This window comes from Oxyura jamaicensis, chromosome 4, assembly GCF_011077185.1.
Source record: "Oxyura jamaicensis isolate SHBP4307 breed ruddy duck chromosome 4, BPBGC_Ojam_1.0, whole genome shotgun sequence".
Classification (NCBI taxonomy): Eukaryota; Metazoa; Chordata; class Aves; order Anseriformes; family Anatidae; genus Oxyura; species Oxyura jamaicensis.
Genome location: NC_048896.1, coordinates 41143512 through 41163648, shown reverse-complemented (window position 1 = coordinate 41163648; position 20137 = coordinate 41143512). Strand labels below are relative to the sequence as shown.

At 38.6% G+C, this 20137-nt stretch overlaps 1 protein-coding gene across 5 annotated transcripts in view; it reads right to left on the bottom strand.

Annotated features, from left to right (window-relative positions):
- Positions 1-17: 17 nt before the first annotated feature.
- Positions 18-20137, bottom strand: part of LOC118166144 (protein transport protein Sec24D-like) — a 53899-nt gene continuing 33779 nt past the window's right edge. For all 5 annotated transcript variants that reach the window (XM_035324790.1, XM_035324792.1, XM_035324794.1 and 2 more), the window contains 13 exons: positions 17339-17463; positions 12432-12623; positions 11710-11803; positions 9385-9501; positions 8737-8907; positions 7866-7962; positions 7091-7236; positions 5352-5490; positions 4812-4930; positions 3433-3612; positions 2716-2907; positions 2130-2219; positions 18-1709 (listed from right to left, as the gene is read on the bottom strand). In XM_035324790.1, coding sequence (XP_035180681.1) covers positions 1569-1709; positions 2130-2219; positions 2716-2907; positions 3433-3612; positions 4812-4930; positions 5352-5490; positions 7091-7236; positions 7866-7962; positions 8737-8907; positions 9385-9501; positions 11710-11803; positions 12432-12623; positions 17339-17463 — 1803 coding nt within the window. In that variant the 3' untranslated portion in view covers positions 18-1568. The remainder of the gene's footprint in view (positions 1710-2129; positions 2220-2715; positions 2908-3432; positions 3613-4811; positions 4931-5351; positions 5491-7090; positions 7237-7865; positions 7963-8736; positions 8908-9384; positions 9502-11709; positions 11804-12431; positions 12624-17338; positions 17464-20137) is intronic.

The following is a 20137-nucleotide window of genomic DNA, read 5'->3' as shown; positions in this document are numbered from 1 at the left end:
GTCTATGACAGGATAAACACATGTATTAATTATATTTAATAATTGCTTATGTCTTTACACTTAGAGTTGCTGGTGTCATTTTTACAAAGTACAGTGATGGGGAAAGCCTTGCACAACGTAACATCTTCAGCTGCAAAGTGCTCGTTTTGACAGCTGAATTCAGTCTGAGTATCCTTTTGTAATACATCCCTTTGTTGTAAGGGTTCTTACTCAATGCACAAGGACACAACTGTTCTGATAAGCTGTCAAACCAAAAATATGCATTGGCCTGCTTATCTTATACGTGAAAATCATTAATACTAATTAGTGACACTAGCATAATCAAAGGCACTTTTTTCAATTGAGGCCCAAATCTGATTCTTTCTTCTGGTCCGTGTGTCTGTCCGTGTGTCTAACACCGGTATTTGTAACAACAGCTTTTCAAGTTTGCAGAAGTTCAGATCTCACAGGCAGAGGCATTGGTCCTACAGCTACAACCAGCCTGAAGAAATGTCTGAGGTAAGCAGCCCATCCTTACAGGAGGATTTTGGCTTTCTAAATTCTACCTTAAATATCCATATTTGCAAAAGCTTATTTTTCAAAGCATTGACTGATGAATAAATCAATTACTTGAGAGGAGGTCACTGTAATAGGACTGGTATTAAACATGAGGCTTTCTTTTTATAGCACCAGAATTAACCTTTGGTTAATGTGTCAACTGTCTTATGGTTACCTGCCACTGTAATTTTGAGGGAAGCAGATGTTTAGCTAAGTTGTATTGGGAGTATTCCAGTTAATATAAAGCCAAACATGTTCAATTTTGAAAAATTAATTAAATAGCATTTTAAAATAACTGCTGCCCTTAAGACGGGGAAATTGTACCATAACAGTGTGGCATTAACTGCGCAACTCAGAAGCAACGTTGTTCGATTACCATTTGTCCTGTGGTCCATTGTTAAACTTACTCAAGTATATAAACCGAGGCATTTTTGTGTCTTGTGTAACCATGGGTGTAGAAGGTTACCCAGAACTCTGTTTCTGTAGAAGCTTGTAACTTGTCTTTTCCAGGAAAAGGGGGATCATTGTTTAGAAAATTTACATGCAGGACTTTGAAGTACTCAAATCGAACTACAGGATTGCCATAAAACTTACTCACCTATATGCCTTAGAAAAAAAAAAGCAGTGTCTTATAACTTTTTCCTCTTCTATGTAGATTTTTTTAGCATCTTTCCTGGCTCTTAGAATGCTTTATGACTAGCAAAAGGAATAATTAGTTTTCTAAATTGTATTTAGATACTTGAAAATACATATGCTTTGAAGCATTGACAGTTTGAAATCTGGCAATTCAACTTAGAGAAAGAGTCGAGACTCCGGAAAGATTAATACCTGAGTGCAGAACGTCCTATTCTACAGCTAAGTAAACTAAATATTCAGTGAGAGCTGTGTGAAATGAAACTGTACAAAAAGAGCACAGAAAAGCACAGCAGAATGCGTGGGTACAGTGAGGTTGTGGGCCTCCCTTCAGGCACCAATTACTGTCCCTCTTGCAAAATCAAAAAGCAACTGACAAATTATGTACTCAAGTTTCCTTAATTGAGCAGCTGGCAGATCTCTTTGTGAACGCAACATAAGAAATCCACGTAAGAAGCTCCTCCATAAATACTCTTGTCTTCTACCAGGAACTGGTGGAAAAGCATCTCTGGCTGTTCCCGCTGTTTCACTATCATCAGCTGAAAAGAGGTAAATATATGTATTTAGGATACAGTCATGCTAAATGCTAGTACCACCTTTCTGATCTATTATTATGTGCTACCAAGGTGGGGGGGACATATATTAATAAATCCCCACATTTCAGTAACTGGGTTTAGGAACACTGGAGCAAGACTTGCGTGCAGCCAACAGCTAGTGCAAAGTAAGGTTTGCACAGTAAAAACAGTGACCTTCAGACTACCCATCTCTGAAAATCACCTTGGATGGAGAACTAGGTACATTTGAGGTACTTGCGCCTAGAAGGCATGCTGGAACTCCCTGGCGTACAGGGCCATTCCTGGTATGTAATGCTTTGTACAGCTAAGGAGAAGTTTCGTCAAAGCCCCTCCTGTTCCGTTCCACAGCTGTAAGGAACCAGTTGAGGCAGAGAAAAGTCTTACCTTCATGGTGTAGGGCTTCTGGCTCTGGATGTGCTCCATTATTGACTTAACTTTCTTCGAGTATGGATTGTCCAGGTCAGGCAGCAATGTCTGTTAGAAGTGAAGCATTGCAGGTTGTTATATTCGAGTTGCATCTCTTACAAATTCATACAAGACGAGTTGCTGGTATTTATGATGTGACTTACTGGGAAGTGCCACCTCCTTCACAAAACCTTGTAGAATAATTCATCTGTCTATAAGGCATTTTTCAGTTTAAAGTAATCACAGTGTTACAATTCAATATCAGGAGACACTTTAGCTATTACCAAGTACTTTGTTCCTGTTTGAGCAATACATATTCAATAGGACTTTAGTATCTGTCATAATGAAAGTTTAAGATACTTTGAAAGCTTCTCTCTTGTAATTGCTTAGAGAGTAAAAGCTTACTACAATTTTTTGTATTGCTTTTGGTGTCTTAATACCTTCTGGTGATCACTTGTTTCTGCTTTTAGCTGAATGATGATGCTGAAAATCCCCCTCACCGGTCTCTGACTAGCATAAGTCACAAATTCTGAAAAATATGACTGGTTTCTCTTCATGTACTCACAGCTTCTGTGCTGATGTGTGCAAAGGATGGAACATTGAAAAGCCCTTGGATGAGCTCTGGGGGTGTGCTGACCCCCAGCCACAGGAACATGCTCAAACCGTTGGCCAGAATGAAGGCGCCTCCTTCTGAGAGACGTTCCTCAGAGCAGCGGATGGCAGCTGGGACAGCATCACTCTTCAGATCCAGGCTGTGCTGTGGGACAAAAGTCAGAGTTGCAAACCTGGTGATTTTAAGGTAACTGATGCTCCAACTAGACACTAAAAAATGAAGATTTAAAAGGTTTATCACACCTTAGCGGTTCCTTTCCCGATGAGGGGAATATATAGAGAGAGCAGTCACACTTTTGTCAGTTTACAAATTGCATGCTAAGGAAGACTTTTCTCCACAGTATAAAGATGCTTGCATACCAGTGCTGAGCTTTACTAAAGCAGGCACCTTTCATTAGCCTGGACAAAAATCTTGTTAAAAGTACAGTGAGAGGATGCTGCTGTCAAGGACTGATCATGCTGCTTACCCACTTACTTTAAACTAGAGCTTCTGCCCTCCCTCCTCAATTTAGTTCAGCTAGCAACTACATCACTGTACAAATACAGTCCAGCTTGGTCATATAACACTTGTCTAGCACAAAGAAAATCTGCATCTGTACAATGTAAAACATCACAGCACACTGAAAGCCGTCTCACTGAAAATGAACAAATGTGCAGACAGCACACTTACAATTGGCAGAAGTTGGGGGTAGAAGAAGAGCTGGGTGTCAGCCACCCCCATGGCCATGACCAGCTGCCGATGGTAAGCTCTCTCATCAGTTGGAATTTCTGGTCTGCCAACGAGCACGCAGCTCTTGAGCAGGGAGTTCATGTACACTGGCAGCACCTTCATTGCATCTGGAAGGATGAGCTGAGGGGCAGGGAAGACATGTTGTTTAATATATCCCATGTGCTGGGGAACGACAGCTGGGCTTTCAACCTTACTACTGCTTGATTCTTTTGATTTAAAAAAAAATAGGAGGGGAAATATAGGTCTAGAGCAAATATCTCATGGGTATTGTTTCTAACATTTGGTCTTCACTGAGGCTAAATGATTTATTGCCCAGACTTGGGATTCTTAGAAGCACATTACATGTTATGTAAAAGCCTAATTGGAAAATACAGTTTAGAGGAGACCAAAGGAAATAATCATCTAAACAGAATGCCTCCAAGATTGTTGGGAGTGCTGCAGCCTTGCTATTAACATCAGCATTCATGTAGAAAATAACCAATTGTTATTCAGAAAACTGGGGAAAAAAGCCAGCTTCCAGCAATCTTCTGAAGTGCCTCAAAAGCTGGAAGAGATGAGGAGATATTCAGGTTTAAAGGTTTATAGGATTGGAGTTTAGTCCATCCATCTTTGGATCTTTTTTTGAACTGGGAAACTACTTTTTTCAGAAACAGTTGCTGAAAGAATTTGAAAGCACCTTATTCAGTAAACTTCCTTTACAAAAATACTAGCAATAGCTTAATTTGAGATAATTTTCAACTAGTGTGGAATAAAAGTAACCATGTTTACAGAGCTTCTTACTACCCTTTGGTTAAAAAAAAAAAGGGAGTTGTTAAATTGTATTTTAATCACCATGGATTTTTTTTTTCCCTAGGAGTATAGTCCCATCTAGACATCATGTATTTATCACTCCAGCACTCTTTGAGAGAGCTACACGTAAATTCAGGTTGTTTACTGAGTTACAGTGCTATTTTCAACTTTGACAATAACGGTCTTAATTGTCAAAAATAAAAATACTAATTATTTTTTTTTAACAGCATAAGAAGAAAAAAAAAACTTCTGTTGTGAACTAGCATATAATTTCAGCAGGAAGAAAACCAGCTGTCTCATCTGTCTGGTATGAGCATGATAATCACCTTCCTCAATGGCACCGCCATTTGTCCTAGAACAGCAGCCTCCATATGCTACAATTGCTACCACTGAATCAAACCTGCCATTAATTTAACTTGAAAGAAGATGAAAAAATGAGAAGTATGTCCTGAAATTTCCCTTTCTGGCACTGCTGACATTGCAGGGGTGGTTGTTCCTCTGCTGCAATAGCCTGACAGGGAAGTCCTTACCTGGCTTACTGCCGACGGGCTGGCACAGTTCTTGCGGTAACACGCCAGCATGTGAGCCATCTGATTGACCAGGATCTCTCTGACTGTTTTCAGCGGTTGGCTTAGAATAGCTTTAAAAGCTACAAGTACGGAAGAACAAAAGAGTATGTTAATAATAGACACACTTTTAGAGTATCTACATTTTGCTAGTTTTTAATTAGTTTTTAATGTAGTAAAACGTAACCTCTGTGGGTGCCTTTTCAGTCTTTCCTATATCATTTTTAGAGGATGCTTATTAATCTTCACAAAAAAAATGCCTATATGCTTTTGTGCATTACCTGTTTCTAGCTACCTTCCCCAGCATTATTTTTATGGCATGTATATCTGAATACATAATCTAGTTCTCTGTTTTGTAATAGAGTTGCAAGTTGCTGAGGCTTGGAATAGCAAGTTACAAAACACTATTTCCTACCAGGCAATCACTTCATCTCTCCTACCTTCCTCTTCTTTCACCCCTAGAGAAAGCAAAAATGAAACAATACCGATCTGCTATAACTTTACCTGACTTAGCAAGGAAGTTGATAAGTGCGTCAGTCTCGCAAGTCTTGTAGACATCAGCTAACTGGGAGCTACAGTTTAAACCGATATTGTGTATGCGCAGTCTTCTTTGTCCACTTATTGATGTGTAAAGGACAGCACACTGCAACACAGATGAGCCAATTACCATTCATTTAGAGTTCAAAACAAAAAGTCGGTCCTCAAAGCCTCCATTGTCTCAGCCACCATTTAGTGCATAAAAGGCTGGGCTATCCTTGGGAGTAATTACATGCCTAGTAGTGCTGCTTCAGCATTAGTGAACTAGAGGAACACCCTACCTGTACGTTTTGTGGAAGTAGATTAGACATGTAAATGCATTGTAAAATTAGCCTTAGAAGTATATAAATGTCATAAAAGTACATAAATACATGACTGATTGAAAGGCATATTACACTCTTATTTGCTACATACTGATGGTATCATCTGAAAACAAGAGACCACTAATTGGAAATTCGTAAAGCATCCATTGTAATTGTGTAGTATTCGAACGTGCTATTAAGGAGAGTGCCCCAAAGGAACGTAACTGAAAAGACACCATACGAGACATCAGAAGCTTGCTGAGAAATATCTGCTCATCATGTTATCAGCAACAGCAACACAAAAACTTAGTGATCTTGAAAAGTGAAAGGGGTCTTCTTACGTGAATAAATTGCTTATGAAGTGACATGAAGTCCTTCTAACCCCACCCCTGTATCTCGTCCCTTCCACTGATTAAAATATTAAAATTGGAGGGATAATTTAAGAATTTGCTTATGACTCCAAATCTGCTTCAATATAATGTTAGCATTTGGGAAAACCCTTTTCCACATATGAAAAGTAAAGGAACTGAGCTCAAGCTTTCCTGACTACTAACGTTTTGCTGGCACATGCTCGTTTCCTAGCACCACAATCAAAAAAAAAATCTCACCATCTTGTCTACAGTTACAAACCGAAGTCTGCAGGGCAAACACCAACTGCAGTTGACTGCAGTCAGACATGCACTGGATCTGCTGCATGTCTCTGTCACAGGGAAGCCAGGTAAACACAACATCTACATGGCACGCACTTTTCCTGTGACTGCTGCAGCACTGCTCCAGGAAGTGATGGCAGACATACCAAACTGGATGTTCCACAGTACTGTATTTGTACAAGGATTAACTGATAGCCTATAAAGTGTATTTATAGGGGCAAGATAAAAGCCAAGCAGAGCAAAAATGAAAGTTCAGATAATTCCATGGCTTAAGTTCAAAACCGTGCAAGCTGTAATGTTTTCTGCCATTAACAAAAGAAAAATGTCATGACAAAATACCTAGAACAGTAAATGGCAACCTCACATCTGCTGATGGTTGGGCCACATCTTTTGTTAGGCACAGGCATATCACAAGTGTTGGCAATTAGGCAAAGAAATGCCAGTTTTAATTATTGCCTAATCTGCATTTCCAGGAACTACTACTGAGGCATACCCTAATTGCAGAATAAGAAGGGAAGCACAGATTTCTTGAGTTTTGGAACAGCCTGGCATTGCAAGGTACCAATTTTTGGCTAGTTAATTAAAAACTTACTTTATTAGTGGTACTATGACACCAGAGTCTCTGCAAGCTGTACCTTCCTCCCCTCAGTGCTACAGCATAATGTTTTCTATTATTATGGCTGCAGAAGTTCTTACAATTTCAAGACATGATATGTCATTAAGTTTTTGTTTTTGTTTTTGTTTTTGTTTTTACCTGAATTAAGGCGCCACTGTCTTCATTCAGTTTGTCATCATGTTTGAACTCTACCGTCACTGCCTTGTCACAGTCAACTGCTGCCATTTCTACATCTGTGGTGTTGTTCATGTAAATGGCACCAAAGAAGTCAGTAGCCCTGAAGCCTGTAGCCAGATAAAAGGAAAAAAAAAACAACAAACCATATTATTTTATTTAAAAATCACAAGTACAAGTGACATTATTTTGTGACTTCTGTTTTGGTCATTCAATTGTGCTTACTAAAATGGGAACCATTTCCCCTCACGTGTGTGCAGCTTCAGTTAACACCTTCTGTGAGGACAAGTGAAGCTGTTGTGATGGGCCATGAAGGGGTGCTGTGGCTCAGAGACCCCCTAGAACCTTTTCCACTGTTCACTGGGCCATTTTGTGTGTTTGTATTTCTCAAATACTTGCATTTGAGGCAAAAATGATTGGTTGAAAAGTAGGAACGTTAATTTGAAGTAATGAAAGAACATGTCCAGCAACAACACCCTCTTTTGTACAACTTATTTGCATTTCAGGATGCATGCATAGTGATCAGAAACCTTAATCGTATTTGCAGATATAAGTAGGTATATACAGTAAGGGCACACACATTTTACCAGTCTATACTGTTCAAAAGGTACATAATGAAGTTAAAACAGGAAGCCTGATGTCACAAGTGACCTGTAGAGCACTTCAGCACTGTATTATTTATAGTTGTATATTCTCATATGCATTCATATTTATTTTCATTCCCAACGGGTACCTTTACCTGTACTTGTCCGAACCCTCATTATTGCATCAAAGCCGGTCTTTTTTTCTATGTCCTTCCTGAGGTCGGTGAGGAACTGGGGGCTATCAGAATTGAGCTAAAAGCACAAAGCACAAGTTGCAGTTCACCACGGGGTGGCAGCAAACCAGCAGAAATCCAGCACTCCCTCAGCCCACCGTGAACTCTGCCCCTGCCTTCCCCCAAGCAAATCTTTTCATAAGTAACATCTCTTTTCTTTTAAAAATGGCAAGAAATGCCAGTTGCTGCTTTATTAACAGAAACACAGATGTGCAAGTATCCACCGTTAATTCACCATTAAGCTTGGACAAGCAGAACTCCTTTCAATCAATCCTGTCTCCAGTAACGTCCATCCTTGCACCTATCCTTGCAGGCTAGCTGGGATTTTGTGGTACAGCTTTAATAATTAGAGTAGCCTTTTTCACTTAGCAAAAACTGGTTTTGCAGACCAGCTGATGACATGGAGAAAGTCCCCTATTCCCCATGAAAATTCCCATGAAATTTTAAACAAACGAGTGTTGTTATGGCTTTTCTTTTGGGGGGGAGTGTCATTTATCATAAGCATTTTTAACTGTAAATGCAGGAGTAATTGACTACCCTGCTCAGATGTCACCATATGTAGGTAAGTGGGTTTAATTTTAAGATACCAACCATCTTATGCAGAAGTAAAATTACAGTCTCAAGATATTTGAGCCTGATCTGCTGTTTCTACATTTGAATTTTACCCCCTGGGGTTTATAAATAATTTTTCTAGAGTTGCTCTAACTTTTATGTTGTTAAAGCATGTTTTGAAATAAAAACAACCAATGCCCAGGTGTTACTATCTGATAGGTAGGAAACTTGCACCACTTACCTGGAAATTGTTGTACTTGTACAATGTTCCTCCAGTGTACATTGTGACAAGACCCAGAGAGGCTATGTCCACGTACTGATTTGGAAAGAGGAACAAATTCACACAGCAGCTGTTAGCCACACAATCCCTGGCTAAAGTCTCGTAATAATTTACTTGAGGCTGGAAGAGTGTCTGCACAGAATTAAAATAATACAAATGTGATAACATTAGATACTGTCAGTAGCCAATCACAATCCAAATACCCAAATGAAAAATAAAAATGAGATATGGATTTGACTGTAATCATGTTGCCCCTGTTCATACATTCTATCACCTTTATATGCATTGAAAATTCAGTCTGTTCTTGTAGAACTAAATCACACCTTGCAGGTAGCAGAGGCTCTTGGTGGGTGGAACTATTTGCAGCTGGTCGATTTCCTTTACTGATGGGTGTTGCTGCTCGGCCCATACTTTAGCGTCAGAGTTCTGGTAGGGCCAATACCTATATATTTATTCTCTATATCTAAATCATCAGGGCACAGTATAATATGGGAATATTATTTATTTAAACAACAATTCTTTGTAAAAGAAAAGAAGTGAAAAGACCAAGTATCTACTAGAAGAATTCAGTGTAATAGCAGTCCCCTGTGAACTGCAAGTAGAAAATACCTTTTCTTTATCTGTATTGAGTAGTTTTTTGTCATCTCTGTTTCTCAGCTTCCCTGGTGCTTCCGCAGTTGGCAATGAAGAATGGAAGATAAACAATTTTCCAGCACATTCTGCAGCCTGTTGCAAAGACACCATATTGACATTTATTCTATTACTCAGATAAACAAGCCTAATTTTTATTCATATGCTGTGGTGTCTCTAAGAACAGTGCAAACTTTCTGCAAAAGTTCTTAAGAGCGAAACCGTTCATTTAGTCTTTACACTTGATGGAAGTGAAGTCCCAAAACAAACTGGGAATTTTGTGTCAGTAAAAACGTAGTCTAACATAGATCCTTTGGAAGATACACCGGTACAGTAATTCCTACATGAGACACTAAAATCTTGGTGGGCAAAACTAGAAGTACCTCTCCTAGAGACATTTCAGTTAGATACAAGCATTATGGAACAAGCAACAAGGATAAAAGGTAAAAACACTGAACTGGATAAAATTAAAAGGAAATGTCATTTAACAGAAAATACTGCTCCTTCAGTTTGGGTGCACTGTTATCCATTGTATTTTTAGAGAAGAACAATAATTACATTCCTGGGCTAGATTCCACATTCAAACTACACTAAAACGCAGAGCATCAAAACTTGTGATTAATATTAACTCCTGTCACTAAGAAATAAAGTAAATGCTGGTTTTACTCAAGTTTTCAATTGCTGTGTAGAACTCTAAGGAGGCCATAGGATTTTTGCAAACTGGGATGGCAAACTGGTGACAATAAACCTTCAATTCCAAAGAAGAGAATAGCAACGGTAGCAGTACCACCACATCTTTGTACTGCTAACAAGCTCTTCCACCAGAATTTACAAAATCCAGTTTTTCACTTGATATTGAGACTGTTAATAGGGATGAAAACTGGTTAGTCTTCAGAATTCTGAAGTCCTTAAGCACTGAAGAAGTTGGGTGAAGGTGAAAAGAAGGAAGGAGACATTTGCCCTTTTCCTGCTCCAGGCTTAACCACACATCTAGTTTAAAAATGTAATACCCGAGACTAACAACACAAATGGGCTTTGGTACTCCTTCCCCTCCAGATCTTAACATGTCCACAAGATACTCCACATTTCAAAATAAGCCATGGCATTCTTCTGGGAAAACTAGGAATTTGCTTGCTATGGCAGAAATCCAATCAAAGACAGTATCTTACTTTTAACAGAGCTGAATCTCACCCCTAATAACACAGTTATCTTTAATCATGAATGCCAATTTCTTCAATTACTCTCAAAAAGTAGTGTCTGAAGAATGCAAGATTGACTTACCACCATACGCATCAAGAATTACTGACACTGCTTTTGACAATGTGTCTAAAATGCATATATGATTTCTAAAGATCTATTAATCTCAAAAAGGAATATATTTTACTCTTTTCAGATGAGTTATTTTTTTGAACGCATGTATATGCATATTAATAATTCACAGGGAACATCCTTGCAATTTATAACTTTAAAATGCAAGTTAAATAAAAAGTTTATTTGAGAAGTGTTTTTTATAGGAACAACATCAAAAGGAAATTTACATTTATGGGTGTTAAGTTTATTTTGTAGAAGCCAAATACTGGGAAAGAACATTTTGATAGAAGTGGTAACCAAATGTATAAATATTTTGCACACATACATTCTACTACGAGTAAGAAGAAAACAAGTATTAGTTAAATATTTAAGAAATGGGATTTGAGAGATGCTGTTCAATTTTGGCTCAATGTATCTACTCAAAGTTTGAGATGTACTTGTACACAGCTCACAGATAGATCAACTATTTTAAAGCACCACTGGCTGTTTTCTGCCCCCACGAATCTTGTGGTGGATCATGGTGGCATTCTTTTAATTGGCAGCACTCCACAGAAATGCCAGCATTTAAAGGGATATCCCTGACATACAGCAAGTTACTTAGATGCATCTAGAAGTCTGTACAAACATCCCAAGTTATCTATTAATTATATTAATTATGCTGTAGAGACTAAACACCTTATCTCTTAAATGCTGAATAAGAAACCGACTCCAGGAACTGGTCTTTTCCAACCTAAGTGATTATATGATTCTATGACTGGTTTCCCTCAATAAGGAGAATCTGAAAACAGATGTTACACTTGTCAGTTGTTTCTGAACAAAAGGAATTCAAACATGCTGTTACAATAATGGGACATCAGTGCTGGAAACAATCAGTGATTTTTTTTCTAATTTCCCATTATGATTTGTAGAAGGATTTGGCACTGGTCTTTAGCAACCAGTTATCAAGTCTTGTCCTAATTAAAGAACTACTTTGACAGAGAGGAACATTCTAACCTTTAGTGCCTCCATGCCAGCCTGGATAACAGGAGCAAAGATGGTCTCACTCTCATTAGTGTCTGCAAACATCTCAGGAATCTGGTCCAACAAGCTATGAAAGAAGAAAGGTTCAGTGTCTCAACTGGTTAGCGTATTTGGGATAGTCCCCAAAAATGTGACATACCAAGTCTTCATAGAGGAATTTCTTTTCCATGCAAGTTTATACTTAAAAATTTTGATTTCTTGGGATTCCAGCCAGAATAAAATTAAACGTGAATTTTAAAATTCTATTGAAATGCATTATTTCAAAGCTGATAACAAAAAGGAACATGCATTAAATCAAAAACAGCTAAAAATAAAGGAGTTCTGGTATGGATAAAGACTTAAGAGTCCTTAGATCATACCTAGGTGTGCATCACATATATAGGAGGAAAACCAGGAAAAACATGCAACGTGGCACAAAGCTGCATCCTGCCCTCCCACTTCTGACAAAGCAGAGCTGAAGATGCCTGGCTCACAGCTGGTCTAAATAGGCTTTCAAATTCAGTATTGGGAGTTGCTGCTACCACTTTTGCTTCCCCTCAGAGGTGGAAATACAGAACTTGGTGCATCTGCTGACTTGTAAAGCATTTCAACAAATGCATGCATCCTCCAAAACCCTGTAATACAACTGACTAAAAGGGAAAATGTCTATTCTAAGCATTCAGCTCTTATTCAGATATGGAATTGTTGTACTTTACTTGTTAACAACAGATCGTGATTCCTGAAAGTTAACAAGGAAACCATCCAGCAAAGGAACAAAAACTTCTCTGACGTCCGAGACAACCATCATCTGAGGCTGAGCTAAGTTGCTTTTTACATTAAAGAAGTGGAGGACCTTGTTATAAGTGACAAAACCAACTCGAATTGCTGAGGATTCTTCTTGCTCTTCTCTGTGAGAAAAACAAAAAACAAGTGGTTATAATTTTGAAACTCTGGCCTTGCAATAAAAGCATTCATTTGAAATGCAGGGCTGCTTTCAGATCATTATCTGTACTGGGAGCAACAAAGCAAACAACCAACCAGATGTAATTGCCCCAGTCTTTGCCTCAGGTCAAATCAAAACAACCTGATTAAATCAACTGTTGTAATTTTATTTTATTTTTACGTATATATTAAGGTCAACCCTATCAACCGTGCACCCCATTCAAGCAGGCTAGAGTATCTAAGATAAAGAATAGACCATATCTTCAAAACATGGAAAAAAGGTTAACAGGACAATCCTTTCTTTACAAGACACAATCAGAAAATCAGCTTTATTTAGAATGTAATTAGTGTCACTGTAATTCAGTGACACTAATGATCAATGCCTGGAGAGAAGTTACTGGGCTTGAATAATGTCTGGTGACTTGCAGACTTCAGTGGTTCAATCTTCTGCTTTGGCAGGACTGCTTTTAAGCAGCAAAAGGTCTTGGATCCCTCATAGCTGTGCATCATGCAGGAAATGTACTGTATTTTTGTTATTCCTGGTGTGTTCCCAGGCCAGCTCACAAACCACTGCTGTGAGCTACACCTGCAAGAACACTGTGAGCAGTGAGCTCAGGAGCTGTTTTTCAGGAGGTAACTCCCCTAAGCACTAGCTATTGTGTCATTAGTAGCAGCTAATGAGACCAACTAATCAGACTAATGAGACCAGGTTTGCAGCCCTAAGTTTAGTAAAAGTCAATTGTATTCCAAAAATCAGTCTTAGTTACTTCTAAAATAGCACACTCTCTTGGTTTTACAAGCTTCACCTAAAACCTTGATCTTGGGAGGGAAACGATTTTTCATGTCTACAATCTAACACTCATGTCAATAAAGAATGCTAAACCACCATTCCTGTTTTGTGGAAACAGCTGGATGAGAAAGGAGCTATCTTTGATTTAAAACAAACCAATATTTTGTATGAATACATTCTGTAAAAAAACATTTTAAATAATCTCTCTGAGATCCTCTAACTCAAATAGATGCATCCTTTCTGAATCCAAGTCTCTAATCACTCCTAGCGTGTCCTAGTAGACACTACTATTTTCTAAATAACGTGATTAACAGGGAGCATTCAGGACAAGTTATTCCTAACTTAAGGCACATATAGCACTTTCCTACTTCAAGGAGAAATAGCTGCATCATTCTACTGGTTCCTGTGCTTTTACACAGCAGGTATGTGTGACAATTTCACAGAATCACAGAATCACAGAATTTCTAGGTTGGAAGAGACCTCAAGATCATCAAGTCCAACCTCTGACCTAACGCTAACAGTCCCCACTAAACCATATCCCTAAGCTCTACATCTAAACATCTTTTAAAGACCTCCAGGGATGGCGACTCAACCACTTCCCTGGGCAGCCCATTCCAATGTCTAACAACCCTTTCAGTAAAGAAGTTCTTCCTAACATCCAACCTAAAACTCCCCTGGCGCAACTTAAGCCCATTCCCCCTCATCCTGTCACCAGGCACGTGGAAGAACAGACCAACCCCCACCTCGCTACAGCCTCCCTTGAGGTACCTGTAGAGAGCGATAAGGTCACCCCTGAGCCTCCTTTTCTCCAGGCTGAACAAGCCCAGCTCCCTCAGCCGCTCCTCATAAGACTTGTTCTCCAGGCCCCTCACCAGCTTCGTAGCCCTTCTCTGGACTCGCTTGAGCACCTCCATGTCCTTCTTGTAGCGAGGGGCCCAAAACTGAACACAGTACTCGAGGTGCGGCCTCACCAGAGCCAAGTGCAGGGGGACAATCACCTCCCTGGCCCTGCTGGCCACACTGTTTCTTATACAGGCGAGGATGCTGTTGGCCTTCTTGGCCACCTGAGCACACTGCTGGCTCATATTCAGCCGACTATCAACCATCACTCCCAGGTCCTTCTCTGCCTGGCAGCTCTCATTTCATCAGACACTGCTCCTTACAGTGTGGCAGTGTACACTTTATACAACTTGATTTCTTCTATCATTGTATTAAAGGTCACTTGTCAAACTCAGCAGCTGATTGCCTGTGCGACTAACACACTTAGTTCTTTTTAATGTCTCAGAATGAGATAACTGAATCAAATGTACTCAAATGTTTTTAAGTTATATGTCTAAAAATCATACTGGTACAAATAGCCTAATTTTCTGAGGTGAGGAGCAGAATTTCTGTAAACACATTTCTCTGTATTTCTCTAAATAGAGGAGCAGTGTTCTGGTTTAGAACATCTGAATTTGAAAGCGTCTGCCCTGAAACTTCTAGCAAGCAAATAATGTGTTTTCTGCTCTGCTCAGATCTGCAGAAGCATAAAGCCCTTTTAACACAAAGTCTCTATAGACACCTAACTTAATTCATTATTTGCTAGCTTTAACTTCTCAGCCATTCTCACAGGCTTACCTGCCACAAGCTGCTACACCAGTGGCCTTTTTGTTACACACATTGCTCTGATAACCAGAAGTCTTTCCTCTTAAAGAATTTGGGCTCTCAGAAATCTGAGCACAGGGTGAATTCCCAGCATGATGTTTTCACCTCATGTGATAACACCAGAATATTTTTGCAGGTGTCTTTCTTCAGCAACAAAAAAAGAACATACAGTGAAGTTCATGTCTTAGCACCAAAATAAAAGTCTCACCACAAATGCTGGTGGAGTGAGTGCCTGATTGTTTTTTTTTTTTTTAAATTGTATTGTTTAAAGGCAACAGACCACTCTGAAGAAACCCATGGGCCTGCCCTTTATTTAATTATTTATCTTGCTTTTTCCAGTAGATGTGAAAACTTTGTCCATGCAAACACGGTATTTAGCAGTAGATATCTACAGAGTGCTTGTGAGGAAAAGAGTATGTTACTTCTTGTGGTGTAGATGCACTTGCTTTCATTTTTCCTTTACTTTCTCTATTCAAGACTAGGTGTTCCTAAACTGCGAATTGTTTTTTGCTATGCTCGCGGTCTTTTATTGTCTTCAGAGTCATGACCAATCTTGATAGAAAGCTCTGAGATATGTGCAGGACAATATCAAACACTCATGTCTCCAGTGTAATCTTCAGTGACAAAGTGCTCAAGGGATGGTCTTACATGGGCATCTGACAAACTAATTAGCCACCCTGAACTGGAATTTCTTTCATGCACGAAGATCCAACAAGCACATATGATAAAAAGATTTTTAACATATCCCAGGTTATCTCAAGGATCTTGTCTCCCACTCTTCCTCACTTTGCTCCCTCTGTTTCTTAAGCATGTTCACCCTCTACAAATACTGTTATTTGGAATGCATTTTCCTTCTGTATGCTCTTCAATCCTTCTGTATGCCTCAACTAAGAAACACCTTGTCTACTTATTTTTTTCAGTCTGACTTCCACTGCTTTCATTTAACTGTCAGCATTATTTAAATGTTAATGAAAACTGCACTAAACATATACTAAAAACTATACGAAACTACACTAAAGTAATATACTGTGATTAATACAGATCAGTAGTAATAGTACTACTACACGTTTAATGCTGACATAGCAAACATGCTGTGAAACGTGTTAGTTTGATTCATGTCAGTATAGAACAATGCTAGGGCTGCATGATGAAATATAACCTTCTACCTAAGAAAAACTGAGTGATTAGTGTACATAGTTCTTGTATCATGCAAAGGAAGGGTCCAGCAATTGGTGTAAATAGAGGGTTTGAAGGGCGAACATTGAGACTCAGGTCTGGGAGATAAGAGAACCAAAGAGTTTTTAGTTAACTGCTGACTTTTGCATGGGACGCTGCCCAAGCCTCTGATATCCGGCAAAGAGATCACCAAATAAGGAGAAAGGGGGAGTTGAAGGACGACCAAAGGACAAAGCCTGGGAGGAAGACTACGAGCCTCCAGCACGACTGACCCCCAGAGACTGATACGCATGTGTCCGGGAGAGGGTTCGGATTCCGGGAACTAATAATAACCCTGCCTTTTCTAGGAGTAGTGATGAATATGTATAGCATAGGAGCATAAAAACCAGCCGCCTGATGTAACAGGTGTGCATTTTGGTGGAGCAGAGACTCCCGGTGCACCCACCGCTGTTCACTTGCCTCTATTTGCTTAATAAATTGCTTAATAAATTGCAAACTTTAAATGGAACCCTATTTTGGGACTTAGCAAATTTTTACCGCAATGCCACATTTAACAGAATGTCAGTTGCCTACAAGATTTGCTCCCCTCTCAGATACATACCAGGGCAGAAAACAAACAAAGCAAGCTAAGAGTTCTGCTGATTAACAAAAAAGAGCTAAAGATACAACCAACCAACACTGGCTTTAGAGAGACTTTACTTTCTAGAGATTCTGGTTTGTGGTATTTCTCTGCTAAATCCAACGAGAACAGCAGCACTGCAGTAAACAGAACTACAGCAAGCAAATCTGGGACTTAGCTAGAGTTCAGTACAGGAAAAGAAAAGAAAGAATGGTACATGTTCAATCAGTACAACACGTTCCTTCTGTTCATACAATAAACACAGATATCAATCTAAGTTTTTCAAAAACTGCCAGCAATTTTAAAATTACCATTTAGTCACTATCACCTCAAAAATGCCTGTATTGTAAATTCTGTCATTTTTTGTACTTTCTTGGTTTTACTTCAACATGCATAGCTTCTTGAAAACTGTAGTATGGTACATTAAGCAAAACACATGTATGTTTGTTTACCTTGGAAGCTTATCTAGCAGAGTCTTCAGTTCCTCACATATGAGTTTAACTAGGCCACTGTTTATATTTCGGTACGATACATCAATCATGAAGATATAAGCTGGTGGATTTGGAGGCTTGTTATTCTACGGAAAAATATTCACAGGGAAAATTAGACAGTGTCCTGTTAGGTCAAAAAAATGTACAAAAGGTACCATAAGGCAATCCAAATACTGTGTTTAGTCATTTGAAAAATGCTATGAATTAGAAAGAGTAGTTATTACAGAAAGATGGCATGTACTGGGTAAGCACCATCCTTGGAATAAAACTGTACTACTGGAAAATAGATCCTAATAGAATAAAATATGTAAAGGATAACAGTTTATTAGACAAGATGAAACACTAGTATTTTCTATTGGAATTCCAGTGTTTAAACAAATTTGTTTCTGTATTCCATATATGCTTACGCAATACCATTTTGTTAACAGAAATGCTTAAACTCAGTTTTTGTTAACATTTGCCTCTAAAAACTGTTAAGCAATTTCTAACCCATCTGGAAACAGAAAATATGACTTAGGTAGTGAACCAGAATTAAAATACTGCAGTCCCTAACAGCACTGAGTATTCATCTGCATCCTCTCTGTCTTGCTTTCTCATGCCCTTGTACACTGAAAAGAACACTGGACAGATAAAAAAACTGTACTTTCAGGAATAGGCTGATTTTCTGTAAGATAATTAAAGCACTAGAGTGTAATGCTCACTGTATGCAACTGCTACATACAGAGCAGTGACTCAGACTGGTATGGATTCCTTTTGGCACAGCTTCTTAGCCACAGTCATACATAAGAGACATGTAAGTAGCGTACATATTGTTATATACACTATTGACCAAGCTTCTATAACTAACAAGATGTTGATTGTTTTATTTTTGTTTATAAACAAAGCAATGTAATGCTTACAGATGTACCCAGGAAGATCATACAGAGTGCACAGTAATCATCATCATGAGTCTAGCCATATGCCTAAATCCAATTTTTCTAATTCTCATTAAGATGAGTAGTGGTCATTACCTGGTGCCAAATTCAGGACAACTTTTCCATTATAGTTATATATGCTATTTCACTGCCTTCATATAAAGACTCTGACCACTTACCAAATTATACTCATTACAAACTGCAGAAAACTCCATCTAAGAAAAAATCATCTAATCCTTGAATTATAACTTATCCATAGTCATATCCTCAGAACACATAAAATTGAACATTATACCCTTGATCTCACTTCATTTGAATAATGTAAATCAAGATTAACTCTTGTCAAATAAAACCAGACAGTATTTTTAAAACCTGTTCTGTTTTTTGTATTTGGATTCTAGTTTCAAAACATCTCAAACACTACTTTCCGAACTCTCGTAGCACATCGCTATTTATAAAGAATTCCTGCATAATTTCTGACAAATACATGGCCGAAATGAGAACTTGTGCTCTTGCCACATCTGCTTAGCAGGAGCACAATAACGCAAAACAGCTGTTATTTGTTAACATTTTTTGTAGCTGTTCATTCTTGTCATTTGATAAGCACAAAAGGAAATGGCTTTTCAGTTCTGGTCTTAAACAGATTTATAAAATAATTAAACTTTTCTAACTTGGAGCAAAACGAGAAAACAATTATAAAATAATGTTAATTTCTCTAAAATTCAATGACTTAACATTGCCAGTGTGAGTGCTGATTTTATCAAAGATTTATTTTTTGTAACATTCTGCTGAGTCTATGGAACAGGTCTTTGCAACAAGAAGACACACCAAGCTGGATGGCTTATCACAGAAGCTCCCTCATTTAAACTATATGGCAAATTCACTGCGCTGACAGCAAGACTGTGATGATGAACACAGGGTTACACAATAGAGAAAAAGAACTGTGAAAATGGCATGGAGCTATTCAGTATACATATTTTCAAAAGCTTAGCTGCAGAAAGCAGCAAAGCTGAACCAAATTTGATGGATGTACACCAAGGATCCCACACTATTTCTATAATGCCCCATTACAGCCACCTAGTTCTCTCCTGTCCTGGGGTTTAATGCAGATGTCAATGGAATCTCTAAAGGCAGCCTCAGGGATTTCACTGGACTTGGAAGCAGTACCCCTGTGAGAGACCAGAATTAAAACAACTTGTTCATTTCTTTGTACCAGCAATAATCTGATGGTCTGAGGAAGTTACATGTACCTACTTCAAGGCTTTGTTGGATTGAACCACCTTTCCTAATTTTATCATATCCACATTCCACCGACGGAAAGAAAATTCCACTCAATTTCAGAAAGAACCAAAATATACATCCATGCTGTGGGCAGATGAGGTCATGCTGGGAATTTTGAAAAATTTTGTAAAAAAGTCTGAAAAGCTTAAATAATTTATGCTTTGGGAAGTACAAAATATAGTTATCTAATAAAATCAACTATAAATACTTCCAGTGGCTTGAGTAGACTTTGGATCAAGTTCTTAACTAATTTATTATTAGGAGAGAGAACCCATTCCATTATAACTTACTGGTCAGAACACTAAAACTACTCATGCCAAGACAAGATTCAAATTCCCATGCAAAGGTTTGAAAAGCTGAGAAGGCAATTCAGGTGCACATCTGTCTGCAAAATTAGTAAGTCATGCAGCTAAAAAGCAACACTACATCAGAATTTGAACTATAACCTCTGAACATCCTCTAAATGTTTCCAAGGACCAAACCAGCACCTCAGTTGAAGACTTGTGATCCATGACCTTGAGACACTATTTATTACTCTTAGTTGCTAGTCTCCAGACAACACAAA